The sequence below is a fragment of the Pseudophryne corroboree genome, chromosome 10 (assembly GCF_028390025.1).
Source record: "Pseudophryne corroboree isolate aPseCor3 chromosome 10, aPseCor3.hap2, whole genome shotgun sequence".
Taxonomy (NCBI): Eukaryota; Metazoa; Chordata; class Amphibia; order Anura; family Myobatrachidae; genus Pseudophryne; species Pseudophryne corroboree.
In genome coordinates this window covers 127,977,358-127,993,446 of record NC_086453.1, presented here as the reverse complement: position 1 = coordinate 127,993,446, position 16,089 = coordinate 127,977,358, and the positions used below count along the sequence as shown (strand labels likewise).

The 16,089-nt window shown below is 48.3% G+C and overlaps 1 protein-coding gene across 2 annotated transcripts in view; it reads left to right on the top strand.

Moving 5' to 3' along the window:
- Positions 1–15,643, top strand: part of TSEN34 (tRNA splicing endonuclease subunit 34) — a 68,593-nt gene extending 52,950 nt beyond the window's left edge. For both annotated transcript variants that reach the window (XM_063942785.1, XM_063942784.1), the window contains exons 4-5: positions 13,041–13,322; positions 13,532–15,643. In XM_063942785.1, coding sequence (XP_063798855.1) covers positions 13,041–13,322; positions 13,532–13,719 — 470 coding nt within the window. In that variant the 3' untranslated portion in view covers positions 13,720–15,643. The remainder of the gene's footprint in view (positions 1–13,040; positions 13,323–13,531) is intronic.
- Positions 15,644–16,089: the final 446 nt, after the last annotated feature.

The following is a 16,089-nucleotide window of genomic DNA, read 5'->3' as shown; positions in this document are numbered from 1 at the left end:
TGCCCAGCAAGAACCCACTTTGAGTAGAGTGTACCTTAACAGATTTTGGATACGGCAAGCCTGCCGTAGAATAAACATGCTGGATAGTAAACCTAATCCAGCGAGAAATTCTCTGCTTAGAAGCAGGACACCCAAACTTGTTGAGATCATAGAGGACAAATAAAGCGTCTGACTTCATGTGATGAGAAGTTCTCTTCACATAAATTTTCAAAGCCCTCACCACATCCAAGGACTTTGAGGTAATTGAGGAGTCAGTAGCCACTGACGCCACAGTAGGTTGGTTGATAGACACAACCTTTGGAAGAAATTGCTGATGCGTTCTGAGCTCAGCTCTATCTTCATGGAAATTCAAGTAGGGGACAATGCCCCCAATTCGGACACACGTCTAGCAGATGCTAATGCCAACAGTGTGACCGCCTTCCAAGTAAGAAACTTGACGTCCACCTCCTGCAAAGGTTCGAACCAGTCCGATTGCAGGAACTGCAGCCCCACATTGAGATCCCAAAGTGCCGTAGGAGGCACAAAGGGTGGTTGGATGTGCAGAACCCCAGGGAAGGCAGACAATTGTTTCTGCAAGAAAATGGACAAGGCGAGATCTGGACCTTTATGGAGCCCAAGCGTAGGCCCAGTTGAAACTCCACTGTTGGAAACTTCTTGGATTCACACCAAGACACAATTTTTCCAAATCCGATGGTAATGTTTAGACGTAACTCCCTTCATAGCTCGTATCAGGGTAGGAATGACCTTTTTTAGAATGCGCTTCCGAGCTAAGATCTGGCGTTCAACCTCCATGCTGTCAAATATAGCTGTGGTAAGTCTTGATAGGCGAACGGCCCCTGTTGCAGAAGATCCTCGTGAAGAGGAAGAGGCTTCGGATCTTCCAGCAGTAATTCCAGAAGATCCGCGTACCAAGCCCTCCTTGGCCAGTCCGGAGCAATGAGGATCGCCTGAACACTTGTTCTTTTTATTAGTTTGGGAATCCTTGGGATGAGTGGAAGTGGAGGAAACACATACACTGACTGGAACACCCACGGAGTTACCAGTGCGTCCACCGCCACTGCCTGTGGGTCTCTCGACCTGGAATAGTACCTCCGAAGCTTCTTGTTGAGGTGAGAGGCCATCATGTCTACCTGAGGTACACCCCATCAGCTTGTCACCTCTGCAAACACCTCCGGGTGGAGGCCCCTTTCTCCTGGATGGAGATCGTATCTGCTGAGGAAGTCCGCTCCCCAGTTGTCCACTCCCGGAATGAAGATTGCTGACAGCGCCACAGCGTGTCTTTCTGCCCAGAGGATGATTCTTGTTACCTCTGACATTGCAGCTCTGCTCTTCGTTCCGCCCTGTCTGTTTTATGTAGGACACCGCTGTGACATTGTCCAACTGAACCTGAATGGCTTGATCTTGCAGAAGATGTGCCGCTTGTAGAAGGCCGTTGTAAACGGCCCTTAGTTCCAGAACGTTTTTTGGAAGGAGAGATTCCTGACTGGACCACCTTACTTGGAAGTTTTCCCCTCGGGTGACCGCTCCCCAATCTGAGACTTGCATCCGTGGTTAGAAGGATCCAATTCTGAATCCCGAACCTGTGGCCCTCGAGTAGGTGAGAAGTTTGCAGCCACCAGAGGAACAAAATTCTGGCTTTCGGCCACAGACGATTGCGCTGGTGCATGTGAAGATGCGACCAGGACCATTCCTCGAGAAGATCCAGTTGAAATGACCTTACATGGAATCTTCCGTACTGAAGATCCTCGTAGGAGGCTACCATCTTCCCCAGAAGGCGAATGCACTGATGAACCGATATCCGGGCTGGCTTCAGGACATCCCGTACCATTGATTGGATCACCAACGCTTTCTCTACTGGTAAAGACACCTTCTGCACTTCCGTGTCGAGTATCATCCCCAGAAAAGGCAATCTCTGTGTCGGTTCCAAATGTGACTTTGGAAAGTTTAGGATCCACCCATGATCCTGAAGTAGTCGAGTTGAGAGAGCAATACTCTGCAACAACTTCTCCCTGGACAATGCTTTTATCAGCAGATCGTCTAGATATGGAATTATGTTCACTCCTTGCTTGCGAAGGAGTAGCATCATCTCTGCCATGACCTTGGTGAACACCCTCGATGCTGTGGAGAGGACAAAAGGCAGTGCCTGGAACTGATAGTGATAAGCCTGGTGAGGCGGCCAGATCGGAATGTGAAGGTATGCATCCTTGATATCCAGGGATACCAGGAATTCACCCTCTTCCAGACATGAGATCACCGCTCTCAGAGACTCCATCTTGAATTTGAACTCCCTCAAGTAGGGGTTCAAGGACTTTATGTTTAATATTGGCCTCACCGAACAGTCCGGTTTCGGCACCACAAACAGGTTTGAGTAAAAACCCTTGTGTATTAGTTGAGGTGGAACTGTAACAATAACATTTGTTCGGACCAATTTTTGAATGGCTTCCTGCAGGATAGCACTTTCTGTCAGCGAAACTGGTAAGCCTGACTTGAAGAGTCTGTGAGGTGGGAGTTCCTGAAACTCCAATCTGTAGCCCAGGGTAACAATTTCTGTCACCCAGGGGTCCAGGCATGATGACTCCCAGATGTGACTGAAATTTTCTAGTCTCACTCCCACCTGCCGGATCCCCAGGCTGAGAGGTCCACCGTCATGCTGAAGATTTTGAGGAAGCGGAACCTGGTTTCTGTTCCTCAGAACCTGTTGGTGCAGGTTTTCTGGATTTTCCCCGACCACCCCTGAAGAAGGTGGACGGGGATTTGGATTTTTTCAATTTTGCGGTCCGAAAGGACTGTAGTGTAGACGTAGGATAAGATTTCCTAATCGGCGGTGTTGATGAGGGGAGAAAGGTTAACTTACCCGCAGTTGCCATGGAGATCCACGCATCCAATGCATCCCTAATCAGAGCCTGACCTGTGAAGGGTAGGTTCTCCACACTTTTCCTGGATTTGCATCCGCCATCCATTAGTGTAGCCAGAGTCCTCTTCGCGCCGAAACCACCATGGCCGTAGCCCTCGCATTCAGCCTACCAAGGTCCTTCATGGCCTCCACCATAAACCCAGCAGAATCCTGTATGTGACGCAAAAACAATTCAATGTCACATCTATCCATAGTATCTAGTATCCACTTTACTATGGCCTTAGAAATCCACACACAATCAATCGTGTGCCTTAATGCCACGCCTGTAGCAGTGTAAAGAGATTTGAGCATAGTCTCAATCTTGCGGTCAGCCTGCTCTTTCAAGGCGGTTGAACCAGGGGCAGGTAAAACCACCTCTTTAGACAACCTAGATATAGAAGCGTCCACTATAGGCGGGTTTTCCCACTTCTTTCTCAGGGAATGGGAAAGCAATGAGAATTCTTTTAGGGATCTGGAATTTTTTATCTGGGTTTTCCCAGGATTTTTCAAATAAAGAATTTAATTCCTTAGAAGCAGGGAAGGTGAGCGAGGATTTCTTATTGGGGGTCATTCCGAGTTGTTCGCTCGCAAGCTGCTTTTAGCAGCTTTGCACACGCTAAGCCGCCGCCTACTGGGAGTGAATCTTAGCTTATCAAAATTGCGAACGAAAGATTCGCAATATTGCGAAAAGACTTCTCTGTGCAGTTTCTGAGTAGCTCGAGACTTACTCTGCCAGTGCGATCAGTTCAGTGCTTGTCGTTCCTGGTTTGACGTCACAAACACACCCAGCGTTCGCCCAGACACTCCTCCGTTTCTCCAGCCACTCCCGCGTTTTTCCCAGAAACGGTAGCGGTTTTTCACACACACCCATAAAACGGCCAGTTTCCGCCCAGAAACACCCACTTCCTGTCAATCACATTACGATCACCAGAACGAAGAAAAAACCTCGTAATGCCGTGAGTAAAAAACCAAACTGCATAGCAAATTTACTTGGCGCAGCCGCACTGCGGACATTGCGCATGCGCATTAGCGACTAATCGCTCCGTTGCGAGAAAAAAATACCGAGCGAACAACTCGGAATGACCCCCATTATCCGTAAAATAAGATTCCTCTACTTGTTCAGGAACCTTCTCAGAAATATGTAAAACATCCCTAATGGCTTCAATCATTAGCTGCACACCCTTAGCAAGGGATGCATCACCCCCTGCATATCCCTATCACCGTCCCCTGTATCAGAGTCGGTATAAGTATCAACTTGCATTATCTGGGCAAGTGTACGCTTCTTTGGGTAAGTAGGTGGGCTAGTAGAGGAAGTAGTGGGAGCTGAATGCTGCAACCCCTCTACAGATTTTCTCAAAAACTGCGTCTCTTTCTCATTATGGGACATCCTTTATGAAATCCAGGATATCATTCCCCTTAAAGAATCCACCCATTGGAGTTCGGATACAGAAGGCTGGGAAAGCACATTGATGTCCTGAGTACATGGGATACACTTCTCAGGAGAAGATACACACTCTGCAGTACAAGATACAGAGCCCTTAGACATGGTAATGTGGATATATACACTCACACGAACATACAGGAAAATGTCAGACACAGTTTCCCCCAGAGTACCTTCAGAGAGCCACAGAGCATGAGGAGCCAGCCTCACAGCGCCCCTGTGGACAGTTGTTATGATAAAATGCCCGGCGCTGACTATTCAACCTTAATAGGTTGAATAGTACTAATTACACCCCCCCCACCCCCCTGTCTATAACACCCTGGTATCGCATTAACTGGAGTTAGGTGGGGTGCAGCACTCCCTGTCAGTGTTGCTCAGCGTTCTTGCAGGGAGAAAATAGTGCTGATGAGTGCTGGATCCGCTCTAATGAGAAGCCCCGCCCTGTGTAATGGCGCGTGGCTTCCCGCACAATGATTATACTTGTCTGAGGTCTCTGTGTGCTAACAGCGGAATTAGCCCGTTAGCTGATTTACCAGTGTTAGGGTGATCTTTGCTGGTCCAGGACGCCCCTCAGCAGCGTCTACATGTACATGTTGCTGAGCCTGTACGGAGCGCAGCCTGCCAGAGCTGCGCTCCCACCCTTGTGCCGCCATTCCTGCTGGCGACCTGCTAACCGTGCCACCGGAGCTGTACTCGCCACTCTTCTTTCTTCTGGCTCTGTTAGGGGGTGGCGGACGTGCAGTGGGAGTGAGCGGTCGCCTTGTGGGCTTACGATCAGCACCCTCAGGAGCTTGGTGTCCTGTCAGCGGAGATGGAGAACCATTAACTTCAAGAGTTGGTTCCTCTGGAAAGCCACCTGTCTCATCAGCGCTGTGCATTTACAGGACACTTAAGTATTCTACATGTCGTTTAGACAGTGTTAGTTAAGAACAAGTGTACTGCTATCTGTATATTTAGTACAAGTATTCTGTGATATACATCCAGTGTTTACTGTGCATTGTTATATCTGTATGCATACATTTCTATATGTAATATTACTAGTCCCGTGCAGTTTTATTTTTTATATGTAATAATTTCTGCATTGTACCTGGGACTGGGTGTGCCTATAGCTGCTGTATGGATTCTATTCTGTGTATCACACATATTTCTATGACTATATTCTGTGCCTTGGGAGTCTAAGTGCGTCAGGCTCTCATATACCATATAGTGTTCCACAGGATACACTGTTTTGTATTTTCCACTGTGTGTTTCAGTTACCTCATACCACTTAAATCCTCTTTTTGTGCTCTGCAATTGCGGTCACATATTTTAGGTTTTTTTTGTCAGGTACTTTGTTTGTCTGGCTATATTGTACTGATATGCCGTAAGGCTACATTCCCAATAATGTCTGCTACACAGGGCGGGAAATCCGCAGACGCTCTATCAGGAGACCAGATTCTCTTTTTGTACATTTTCGTTTTCACAAACGTGGCTGGCCTGCGAATAAGCAAACCTTGGCCAGATGGATTAGAATGGTGTGGCGTGTCCGCTGAACAATTGTACAAGGCGGCTACGTGGTCCTCAATGAACACGTTCATCAGGTTTTATGCCTTTCATACTTCCGCCTCCCAGGATGCTTCCTTTGGATGCCGGGTTCTTGTGCCCGCTACAGTGCGTCACCTCAAATGAGGAACTGCTTTAGGACATCACCGATGTTATTCCCTGTGGAATACCAGTGTACCCCGCTGCAGAAAAGGAGATTTATGGTAAGACTTACCATTGTTAAATCTTTCTGCGAGGTACACTGGATTCCACAGGGCGCCCACCCTGACGCACTTAGCTTCTTTGGGTTTGTATGCCATTAGCCGCTTGTGCCTTCTCCTGTCGTGAGAATGTGGTTCTATGTGACTAACATCTACCGACTCCCTTACCTGCTACTGCATTGGAATGGTTAACAAAACTGAGCTCCAGAGCCTGGAGGCGGGGCTATAGAGGAGGCAGTGCAGTGCATCCTGGGAACAGTCAAAGCTTTAGCCTGTTGGTGCCTCGGATCCAACTCTACACCCCGATGTTATTCCCTGTGGAAACCAGTGTACAGTACCTCGCAGAAAGAGATTTAACAATGGTAAGTCTTACCATAAATCTCCTTTTTTGTGTGAGAGGAGAGATACTGCAGTTTCCCCCATTTCATTATAAAGCCAATACTTATTTTACCTGATGCTTATAAAGTGTTTGGTTTCTGTGACGTGCAAAATGGCTGGTGAGTACTTCCCTAATAAAGAGCTAATGACAAAGTAAAGAGAAATATGACACCATTTTCTCTCAGTTGGGGTTACCATCCAGAAGGTGTACACTGATCTTGTTAATAATCCATAAAGTGCTTTCCCAGCACATCTTGTTAGTCGCTGCAAGCTAAGCTGAATATGTCTAACACTGTTACTCAGGGCCTTTGTGAACAACAGCTGAACCCTGACTGAGTCATTGTAGGGTTGCGTTCATAGTAAGTAGATTGTAGCTGGGAAACCTGTTAACTAAAAATTGTTATTCCATACCGAAGGAACATGACAAACATACGTTTAATTACTTCATATACATTTTTGTAATTGGCTCCTGTCTTAGGACCCTATTCAGTAAAGCAAAATTTGCAATCCTTTTGCTCGCATGCTGGCGGCTGCCCAGCATGCTAATTGCCGCACCCCCTCTGAGACCACGCTGAAATTGCGGTCGCACCGCTATTTCTACATGTACGTAGAAAGTAGGGAAGCCTCCTGCTGACGCAGCCTGGCTGCGACGGCAGGAGGGCTGCTGCCATCTTTGTGATCGGAGCAGCTGCATGTGACATCACACAGCCGCCCCTTTCACGCCCCCCGTTTGCCCCGCCACGCCTCAGTTCCACTAACGCCGCCCCCGCAATGCTCCGTATCTGCCTAGGAAATGGAGCATTTCCGCCTCCCTCCCGTGTTCGCATTTACTGGCCCTGCGCATGCGCCCTCATCATCATTGTATTGTATTTTTTGCAGTTGGATCACGAGTTGCGATCCAACCTGAATAGGGTCCTTAGACTGCTAGAAGACAACGGCAACTTCATAGTGGACTGTTACAATAAATATTTTCTCTGACGTCCTAGTGGATGCTGGGAACTCCGTAAGGACCATGGGGAATAGACGGGCTCCGCAGGAGACTGGGCACTCTAAAAGAAAGATTAGGTACTATCTGGTGTGCACTGGCTCCTCCCTCTATGCCCCTCCTCCAGACCTCAGTTAGAATCTGTGCCCGGCCAGAGCTGGATGCACCTAGTGGGCTCTCCTGAGCTTCTAGTAAAGAAAGTATTTGTTAGGTTTTTTATTTTCAGTGAGATCTGCTGGCAACAGACTCACTGCTACGTGGGACTGAGGGGAGAGAAGCAAACCTACCTGCTTGCAGCTAGCTTGTGCTTCTTAGGCTACTGGACACCATTAGCTCCAGAGGGTTCGAACACAGGGCCTGACCTCGATCGTCCGTTCCCGGAGCCGCGCCGCCGTCCCCCTTGCAGAGCCAGAAGACAGAAGAGAACGACGAAAACGGCGGCTGAAGACTCCTGTCTTCATTAAGGTAGCGCACAGCACTGCAGCTGTGCGCCATTGCTCCCACAGCACACTACACACTCCGGTCACTGTAGGGTGCTGGGGGGGGGGGCCCTGGGCAGCAATTATAATACCTTTTGGCACAAATTATGCACATAATACAGTCTGGCACTGTATATGTGTGCAAACCCCCGCCATTAAGTCACACAAAACGCGGGACAGAAGCCCGCCGCTGAGGGGCGGGGCCTTCTTCCTCAGCACACCAGCGTCATTTTCCCTTCACAGCTCCGCTGGAAGCAGCTCCCCAGGCTCTCCCCTGCAGTATCTGGATACAAGAAGGGTAAAAAAGAGAGGGAGGGCACTTAAATTTAGGCGCAAATAAGATAAGTAAGCAGCTATTGGGAAAAATCACTTATTATAGTGTACATCCCTGTGTTATATAGCGCTGTGGTGTGTGCTGGCATACTCTCTCTGTCTCCCCAAAGGACTTTGTGGGGTCCTGTCCTCAGTCAGAGCATTCCCTGTGTGTGTGCGGTGTGTCTGTACGGCTGTGTCGACATGTTTGATGAGGAGGGTTACGTGGAGGCGGAGCAGGGGCAGATTAGTGTGGTGTCGCCCCCGACGGGGCCGACACCTGATTGGATGGATATGTGGAAAGTCTTAACCGACAGTGTCAACTCCTTACATAAAAGGTTCGATGACGCAGCAGCCTTGGGACAGCCGGGGTCTCAGCCCGCGCCTGCCCAGGCGACTCAGAGGCCGTCAGGGGCTCATAAACGCCCTCTGGCTCAGATGGTAGACACAGATGTCGACACGGAGTCTGACTCCAGTGTAGATGAGGATGAGACAAATGTACAGTCTACAAAGGCCATCCGATGCATGATTACTGCAATGAAAGATGTATTGCACATTTCTGACGTTAACCCGGTTACCACCAAGAGGGGTATTATGTTTGGGGAGAAAAAGCAGCCAGTGACTTTTCCCCCATCTGATGAATTAAATGATTTGTGTGAAGAAGCGTGGAGTTCCCCTGATAAGAAACTAGTGATTTCTAAGAGGTTACTGATGGCGTACCCTTTCCCGCCAACAGATAGTTTACGTTGGGAAACATCCCCTCAGGTGGACAAGGCGCTCACACGCTTATCTAAAAGGGTGGCACTGCCGTCTCAGGATACGGCCGCCCTAAAGGAGCCTGCGGATAGAAAGCAGGAAGCTATCCTGAAGTCTGTGTATACACACTCTGGTACTCTACTGAGACCTGCTATTGCTTCAGCCTGGATGTGTAGTGCTGCAGCAGCATGGACTGATACCCTGTCAGACAACATTGATTCCCTTGACAGGGATACTATTTTACTAACCATGGAACATATAAAAGACGTCGTCTTATATATGCGGGATGCCCAGAGGGACATTTGCCTGCTGGCATCTAGAATTAATGCAATGTCCGTTTCTGCCAGGAGAGTATTATGGACTCGGCAGTGGACAGGTGATGCTGATTCTAAAAAACACATGGAGGTTTTGCCTTATAAGGGTGAGGAATTGTTTGGGGACGGTCTCTCGGACCTCGTATCCACAGCAACAGCTGGGAAGTCGACTTTTTTACCTCAGGTTCCCTCACAGCCTAAGAAAGCACCGTATTATCAAATGCAGTCCTTTCGGCCTCAGAAAGGCAAGCGGGTCAGAGGCGCATCCTTTCTGGCCAGAGGCAGGGGTAGAGGAAAGAAGCTGCACCAGGCAGCCAGTTCCCAGGAACAAAAATCCTCCCCTGCTTCCACTAAGTCCACCGCATGACGTTGGGGCTCCACTGGCGGAGCCAGGTGCGGTGGGGGCACATCTCCGAAACTTCAGCAACCAGTGGGTTCGCTCATAAGTGGATCTCTGGGCTGTACAAATTGTATCTCAGGGATACAAGCTGGAGTTCGAGGCGACTCCCCCTCGCCGTTACCTCAAATCAGCCTTGCCAGCTCCTCCCAGGGAAAGGGAGATAGTACTGGCGGCAATTCACAAGCTGTACTTCCAGCAGGTGATAATCAAGGTCCCCCTCCTTCAACAGGGAAGGGGTTACTATTCCACAATGTTTGTGGTACCGAAACCGGACGGTTCGGTGAGACCCATTCTAAATTTAAAATCCTTGAACACTTATATAAAGAAGTTCAAGTTCAAAATGGAATCGTTCAGGGTGGTTATTGCAAGCCTGGAAGAGGGGGATTTTATGGTGTCGCTGGACATCAAGGATGCTTACTTGCATGTCCCCATTTACCCACCTCACCAGGAGTACCTCAGGTTTGTGGTACAGAACTGTCATTACCAATTCCAGACGTTGCCGTTTGGTCTCTCCACGGCTCCGAGAATATTTACCAAGGTAATGGCCTAAATGATGATACTCCTTCGAAGAAAGGGAGTTATAATTATCCCGTACTTGGACGATCTCCTCATAAAGGCGAGGTCCAAAGAGCAGTTGTTGGTCAGCGTAGCACTCTCTCAGGAAGTGTTGCAACAGCACGGCTGGATTCTGAATATCCCAAAGTCGCAGCTGATTCCTACGACGCGTCTGCTTTTCCTGGGAATGATTCTGGACACAGAACAGAAGAAGGTGTTTCTCCCGGAGGAGAAGGCCCAGGAATTGTCATCTCTGGTCAGGGACCTCCTGAAACCAAAACAGGTGTCGGTGCATCACTGCACGCGAGTCCTGGGAAAGATGGTGGCTTCTTACAGGTTCCATGCAAGGATCTTTCAGTGGGATCTGTTGGACAAATGGTCCGGATTGCATCTTCAGATGCATCGGTTGATCACCCTGTCCCCAAGGGCCAGGGTGTCTCTGCTGTGGTGGCTGCAGAGTGCTCATCTTCTCGAGGGACGCAGGTTCGGCATACAGGACTGGGTCCTGGTGACCACGGATGCAAGCCTACGAGGATGGGGGGCAGTCACTCAGGGAAGAAACTTCCAAGGACAGTGGTCAAGTTTGGAGACTTCTCTACACAAAAATATACTGGAACTAAGGGCCATCTACAACGCCCTGATTCAAGCCAGGGCGGCACGAGAAGCAGGATGGCAATGGCAGAAGCCACAAGGATTCTTCGATGGGCGGAGAATCACGTGCTAGCACTGTCAGCAGTGTTCATTCCGGGAGTGGACAACTGGGAAGCAGACTTCCTCAGCAGGCACGACCTCCACCCGGGAGAGTGGGGACTTCATCAAGAAGTCTTCACACAGATTGTAAATCGTTGGTAAGCCACAGGTGGACATGATGGCGTCCCGCCTCAACAAAAAGCTAAAAAAATATTGCGCCAGGTCATGGGACCCTCAGGCGATAGCTGTGGACGCACTAGTGACACCGTGGGTGTACCAATCGGTTTATGTGTTCCCTCCTCTTCCTCTCATACCCAAGGTACTGAGGATAGTAAGAAAGAGAGGAGTAAGAACTATACTCATCGTTCCGGATTGGCCAAGAAGAACTTGGTACCCAGAACTACAAGAAATGATCTCAGAGGACCCATGGCCTCTGCCTCTCAGACAGGACCTGTTACAGCAGGGGCCCTGTCTGTTCCAAGACTTACCGCGGCTGCGTTTGACGGCATGGCGGTTGAACGCCGGATCCTAACGGAAAAGGGCATTCCGGATGAAGTGATTCTTACGCTGATAAAAGCTAGGAAGGATGTGACAGCAAAGCATTATCACCGCATATGGCGGAAATATGTTGCTTGGTGTGAGGCCAGGAAGGCCCCAACAGAGGAATTCCAGCTGGGTCGATTTCTGCACTTCCTACAGTCAGGGGTGACTATGGGCCTAAAATTGGGGTCCATAAAGGTCCAGATTTCGGCCCTATCTATTTTCTTTCAAAAAGAACTGGCTTCACTGCCTGAAATTCAGACGTTTGTTAAGGGAGTGCTGCATATTCAGCCCCCTTTTGTGCCTCCAGTGGCACCTTGGGATCTTAACGTTGTGTTGGATTTCCTGAAATCACACTGGTTTGAGCCACTTAAGACCGTGGAGCTAAAGTATCTCGCATGGAAGGTGGTCATGCTGTTGGCCTTAGCTTTAGCTAGGCGTGTGTCAGAATTGGCGGCTTTGTCATGTAAAAGCCCATATCTGATCTTTCATATGGGCAGAGTTGAGGACTCGTCCACAATTTCTCCCTAAGTGGTATCAGCGTTTCATTTGAACCAGCCTATTGTGGTGCCTGCAGCTACTCGGGACTTGGAGGACTCCAGGTTACTTGATGTAGTCAGGGCTTTGAATATCTATGTAGCCAGGACGGCTGGAGTCAGGAAAACTGACTCGCTGTTTATCCTGCATGCACCCAACAAGCTGGGTGCTCCGGCTTCAAAGCAAACTATTGCGCGCTGGATCTGTAACACGATTCAGCAAGCTCATTCTGCGGCAGGGTTACCGCATCCTAAATCAGTAAAAGCCCATTCCACAAGGAAGGTGGGCTCTTCTTGGGCGGCTGCCCGAGGGGTCTCGGCTTTACAGCTTTGCCGAGCTGCTACTTGGTCGGGTTCAAACACATTTGCTAAGTTCTACAAGTTTGATACCCTGGCTGAGGAGGACCTTGCCTTTGCTCATTCGGTGCTGCAGAGTCATCCGCACTCTCCCGCCCGTTTGGGAGCTTTTGTATAATCCCCATGGTCCTTACGGAGCTCCCAGCATCCACTAAGACGTCAGAGAAAATAAGAATTTACTCACCGGTAATTCTATTTCTCGTAGTCCGTAGTGGATGCTGGGCGCCCGTCCCAAGTGCGGACTCTCTGCAATACATGTATATTGCTTAACTAAAGGGTTATTGTTATGAGCCATCTGTTACTGAGGCTCAGTTGTTGTTCATACTGTTAACTGGGTATGGTTATCACAAGTTGTACAGTGTGATTGGTGTGGCTGGTATGAGTCTTACCCTGGATTCCAAATCCTTTCCTTGTTGTGTCAGCTCTTCCGGGCACAGTTTCCTTAACTGAGGTCTGGAGGAGGGGCATAGAGGGAGGAGCCAGTGCACACCAGATAGTACCTAATCTTTCTTTTAGAGTGCCCAGTCTCCTGCGGAGCCCGTTTATTCCCCATGGTCCTTACGGAGTTCCCAGCATCCACTACGGACTACGAGAAATAGAATTACCGGTGAGTAAATTCTTATTTTAACGTGTATAATCCACACACTTAAATATATTTACAGAGGAGCTTGGTGGGTCATCTTCTCAAGGACCTATTAAAGAGGTTCAAAACCTAGAGAAGACCATTCATTTCCCGGAAGAAGCAATGATGGTGCAGATTCCAACAGCTCAAACACATCTTGGTAACGTAGAGGAGGTGGATGTACATCAAGTCTCCTCAGATTGGCCGTACTCAGGCCAGAAAAACCATGAAATGCGCTATAAGGTTTTCCGAGACCTTTGGCAGAAAGGATTCTTCCTCACCAGTGGCAGCAAGTTTGGAGGAGACTTTCTTGTTTACCCAGGTATCTTCTCATTCGTTCACAACTTGTTGTAGGGATGCCATGCAAAATCATTTGTGATTGGTCCATTTATGAAATGGCTTTTGATTTGCAACTGTAAACCTTTCATAGGTGCTGAATGGTTTTATGGTGCACATTCTATAACGTGCCCTTGATGATTTTATGTTTTTTAAACTATTTTTACTTATACGATTCTTTTTTTTGTACTACAGCAGATCCCATGCGCTTCCATGCACATTACATTGCCATCTGTTTTCCACAAGCTGAGGAAATTGCATTGAGTGACATCATCACTGTGGGACGTTTGGGTACAAATGTCAAGAAGACAGTACTGCTGTGTTCATCTAACCAGGAGGGAAGTGTGACGTACACATCTTTACAGTGGTCGGGGTTGCAATGAAAAGCTATCATCCGCTGTTTGTCTAACAAACCTGGGAGCTTCAGCTCACTTCTCCAGTCTGCGCTCATGTCTGTCACCCTGTACCGCAGGTCCATAGGAAAGACAGAAGACCTCATGGACTACAAAAGCATTCAGAACTAAGGACGATATTTATGTGATCTTATCATCTAAAGTTTTGTTGTGTCGGAGTAGGTGTAATGAGAACTTATGGGCCTCAGCTACATTATGGAAGGATAGGAGACCAAGAAATCCAGTGTAACTGATCCGGGAAGTCACTGCAGAATGAGAAGGGTGTAGTAGGGTATGCCGGCGACCAGCATACCGGCGCCGGAATCCCGACCGCCGGCATACTGACAGCTTGGCAGGCGCAAATGAGCACCTTGCGGGCTCGCCACGCTGCAAGCACAGTGGTGTGCTACGCTATCTATTCTCCCTCCAGGGGGGGGTCGTGGACCCCCAAGAGGGAGAAAAGATGTCTGTATGCCGGCGGTCGGGTTTCCGGCTCCGGTATGCTGGTTGTTGGGAGCCCGGCCGCCGGCAAACAGAAGACCACCCGAATGAGAATATATATTCTTATTATGTAGGTAATGTCTCTCACAACTCTACTTTCCCATCATAAGCTGGGAGAGCCTGAATCCAAAGTAAGATGTTGCAAAACAAAATGATGTGATGTCTTTATGAAAATGTTTCATTTGAAACTTTAAACTAGCTTGCATAGGGATGCGGTTAATATACCACCAGCCGGGATTCAGGATACTGACGCCGGAATCCCGAGAGGCAGGGAAATGCACATGGCACCAGCTGCGTGGCAGTAGTAAAAAACATAGATTTGTATTCAAACCAGAGCAAGAGACTTTTGCTATTGGCGCTAACAATAATATCCTGAAAATCTGTGTGTGTGTAGCAAATAAAACAGAGGGGGCTTTGTGATATTTTGATCAAAACATTTACGTTTGCAACCCATCATCAAGGGACCCCAATCGTCTGTAAGTCCCTACACTTGCATACACCACACCATTACAGTGCACTAAATCTCATGCTTTCTCCTTGTGTTTAACACTACTTAAGAGTTACTACTGGACCCTCAATTGTGAGAAATAGAGGTATATGTAAATTATGCTGCATTCAGACTGCAAATGCCGGATCCTACCCGGTAAGACAAACGTGTACTTACCGGGTGGGATCCGGCATTTGCACTCCGCTGCTGGCTTTCCGACCCGGCAATATACCGGGTCGGTTGCCATAACAATGGAGCGCGCAGCAGGGGCGGGGGTGGAGGCGGCGTCGGGAGATGAGCTCATCTCCAGCGCCGCCTCTCCCTATCTTGTGAATGGGAACCGTGTCGCATCGACACGGCTCCCATTCACACCGCACCTGACCCGGTAATCAACCCGGGTAAAACCCTTCTTTTTTACCGGGTTGATTTACCGGGTCAGGTGACCCGCTAAATCGGCCAGTGTGCTTTCACATCGCACACTGACCCGGTTCGACACGGCAATATGCCGTGTCGGTACCGGGTTATTTGTGCGATGTGAAAGGGGTATGAGAGATCTGAAGCTGGAAGTAACAAGCAAAATAGAACTGATCAGTATCCATAAATTGATTACTGCTCTTGTGTTGGTTGGAAAATTTTATGGGAAAATCTGACACTTTTCTTAATGCCTCTGATGAAACAATTGCCTATTTTGATACCAATTTAAAGAACATTTAGTTAAAAAAAACTTTATTAATGGTATTGCAGATGGTCTAGAAGATATTTATATCCAAAGTGGATAATAGTAAGCAGCATTTTTCTCTGGGTTCCATGTGTCCACCATTACAAGTCAAATTAAATGTCAAGATGGCCACCGCAATACCAATATATATTTACCTTTACAAAAGTAGTAGATGAATATTAAAGATGATAGTGGCTTCTGTTCTTCCATTTCTGTATGGGTGAATTCTTAATCCCTTTAGCAGTTGTGTGTGCAGCAGGTGTGTCCTTGGAATGGCAGGTTGGTTGTGGTGTGGATGTAAGTAAGCAGTTTTGGGTCCACTATGGTGATGTAGCACTGGTTAGGTTGCTAGGTTGGGAGGTCCTGATTATCACTATTGGTGCTGGGTTGGTTAGGTCTGGGTCACTTACCAGAGGCCCAGGCTTTGCAGGACACACTTGGGTTCTCTGTCTTGGAGAGGGTTTAGTGTGCTCATGTTCTACATGAGAGAATGAAAGGAAGGGATGTTCATACCTGCACTACATTATGTAGGGTTATTAATTCAGAAATGGGCAGTTACTGGCATGAGAGATTTTAGAAAAATAGGCAAACTGACCAGAATGAATGAATGAAATGGCATATGGAATTTTATTTGGTGAGGTTTTATATCTGGGAA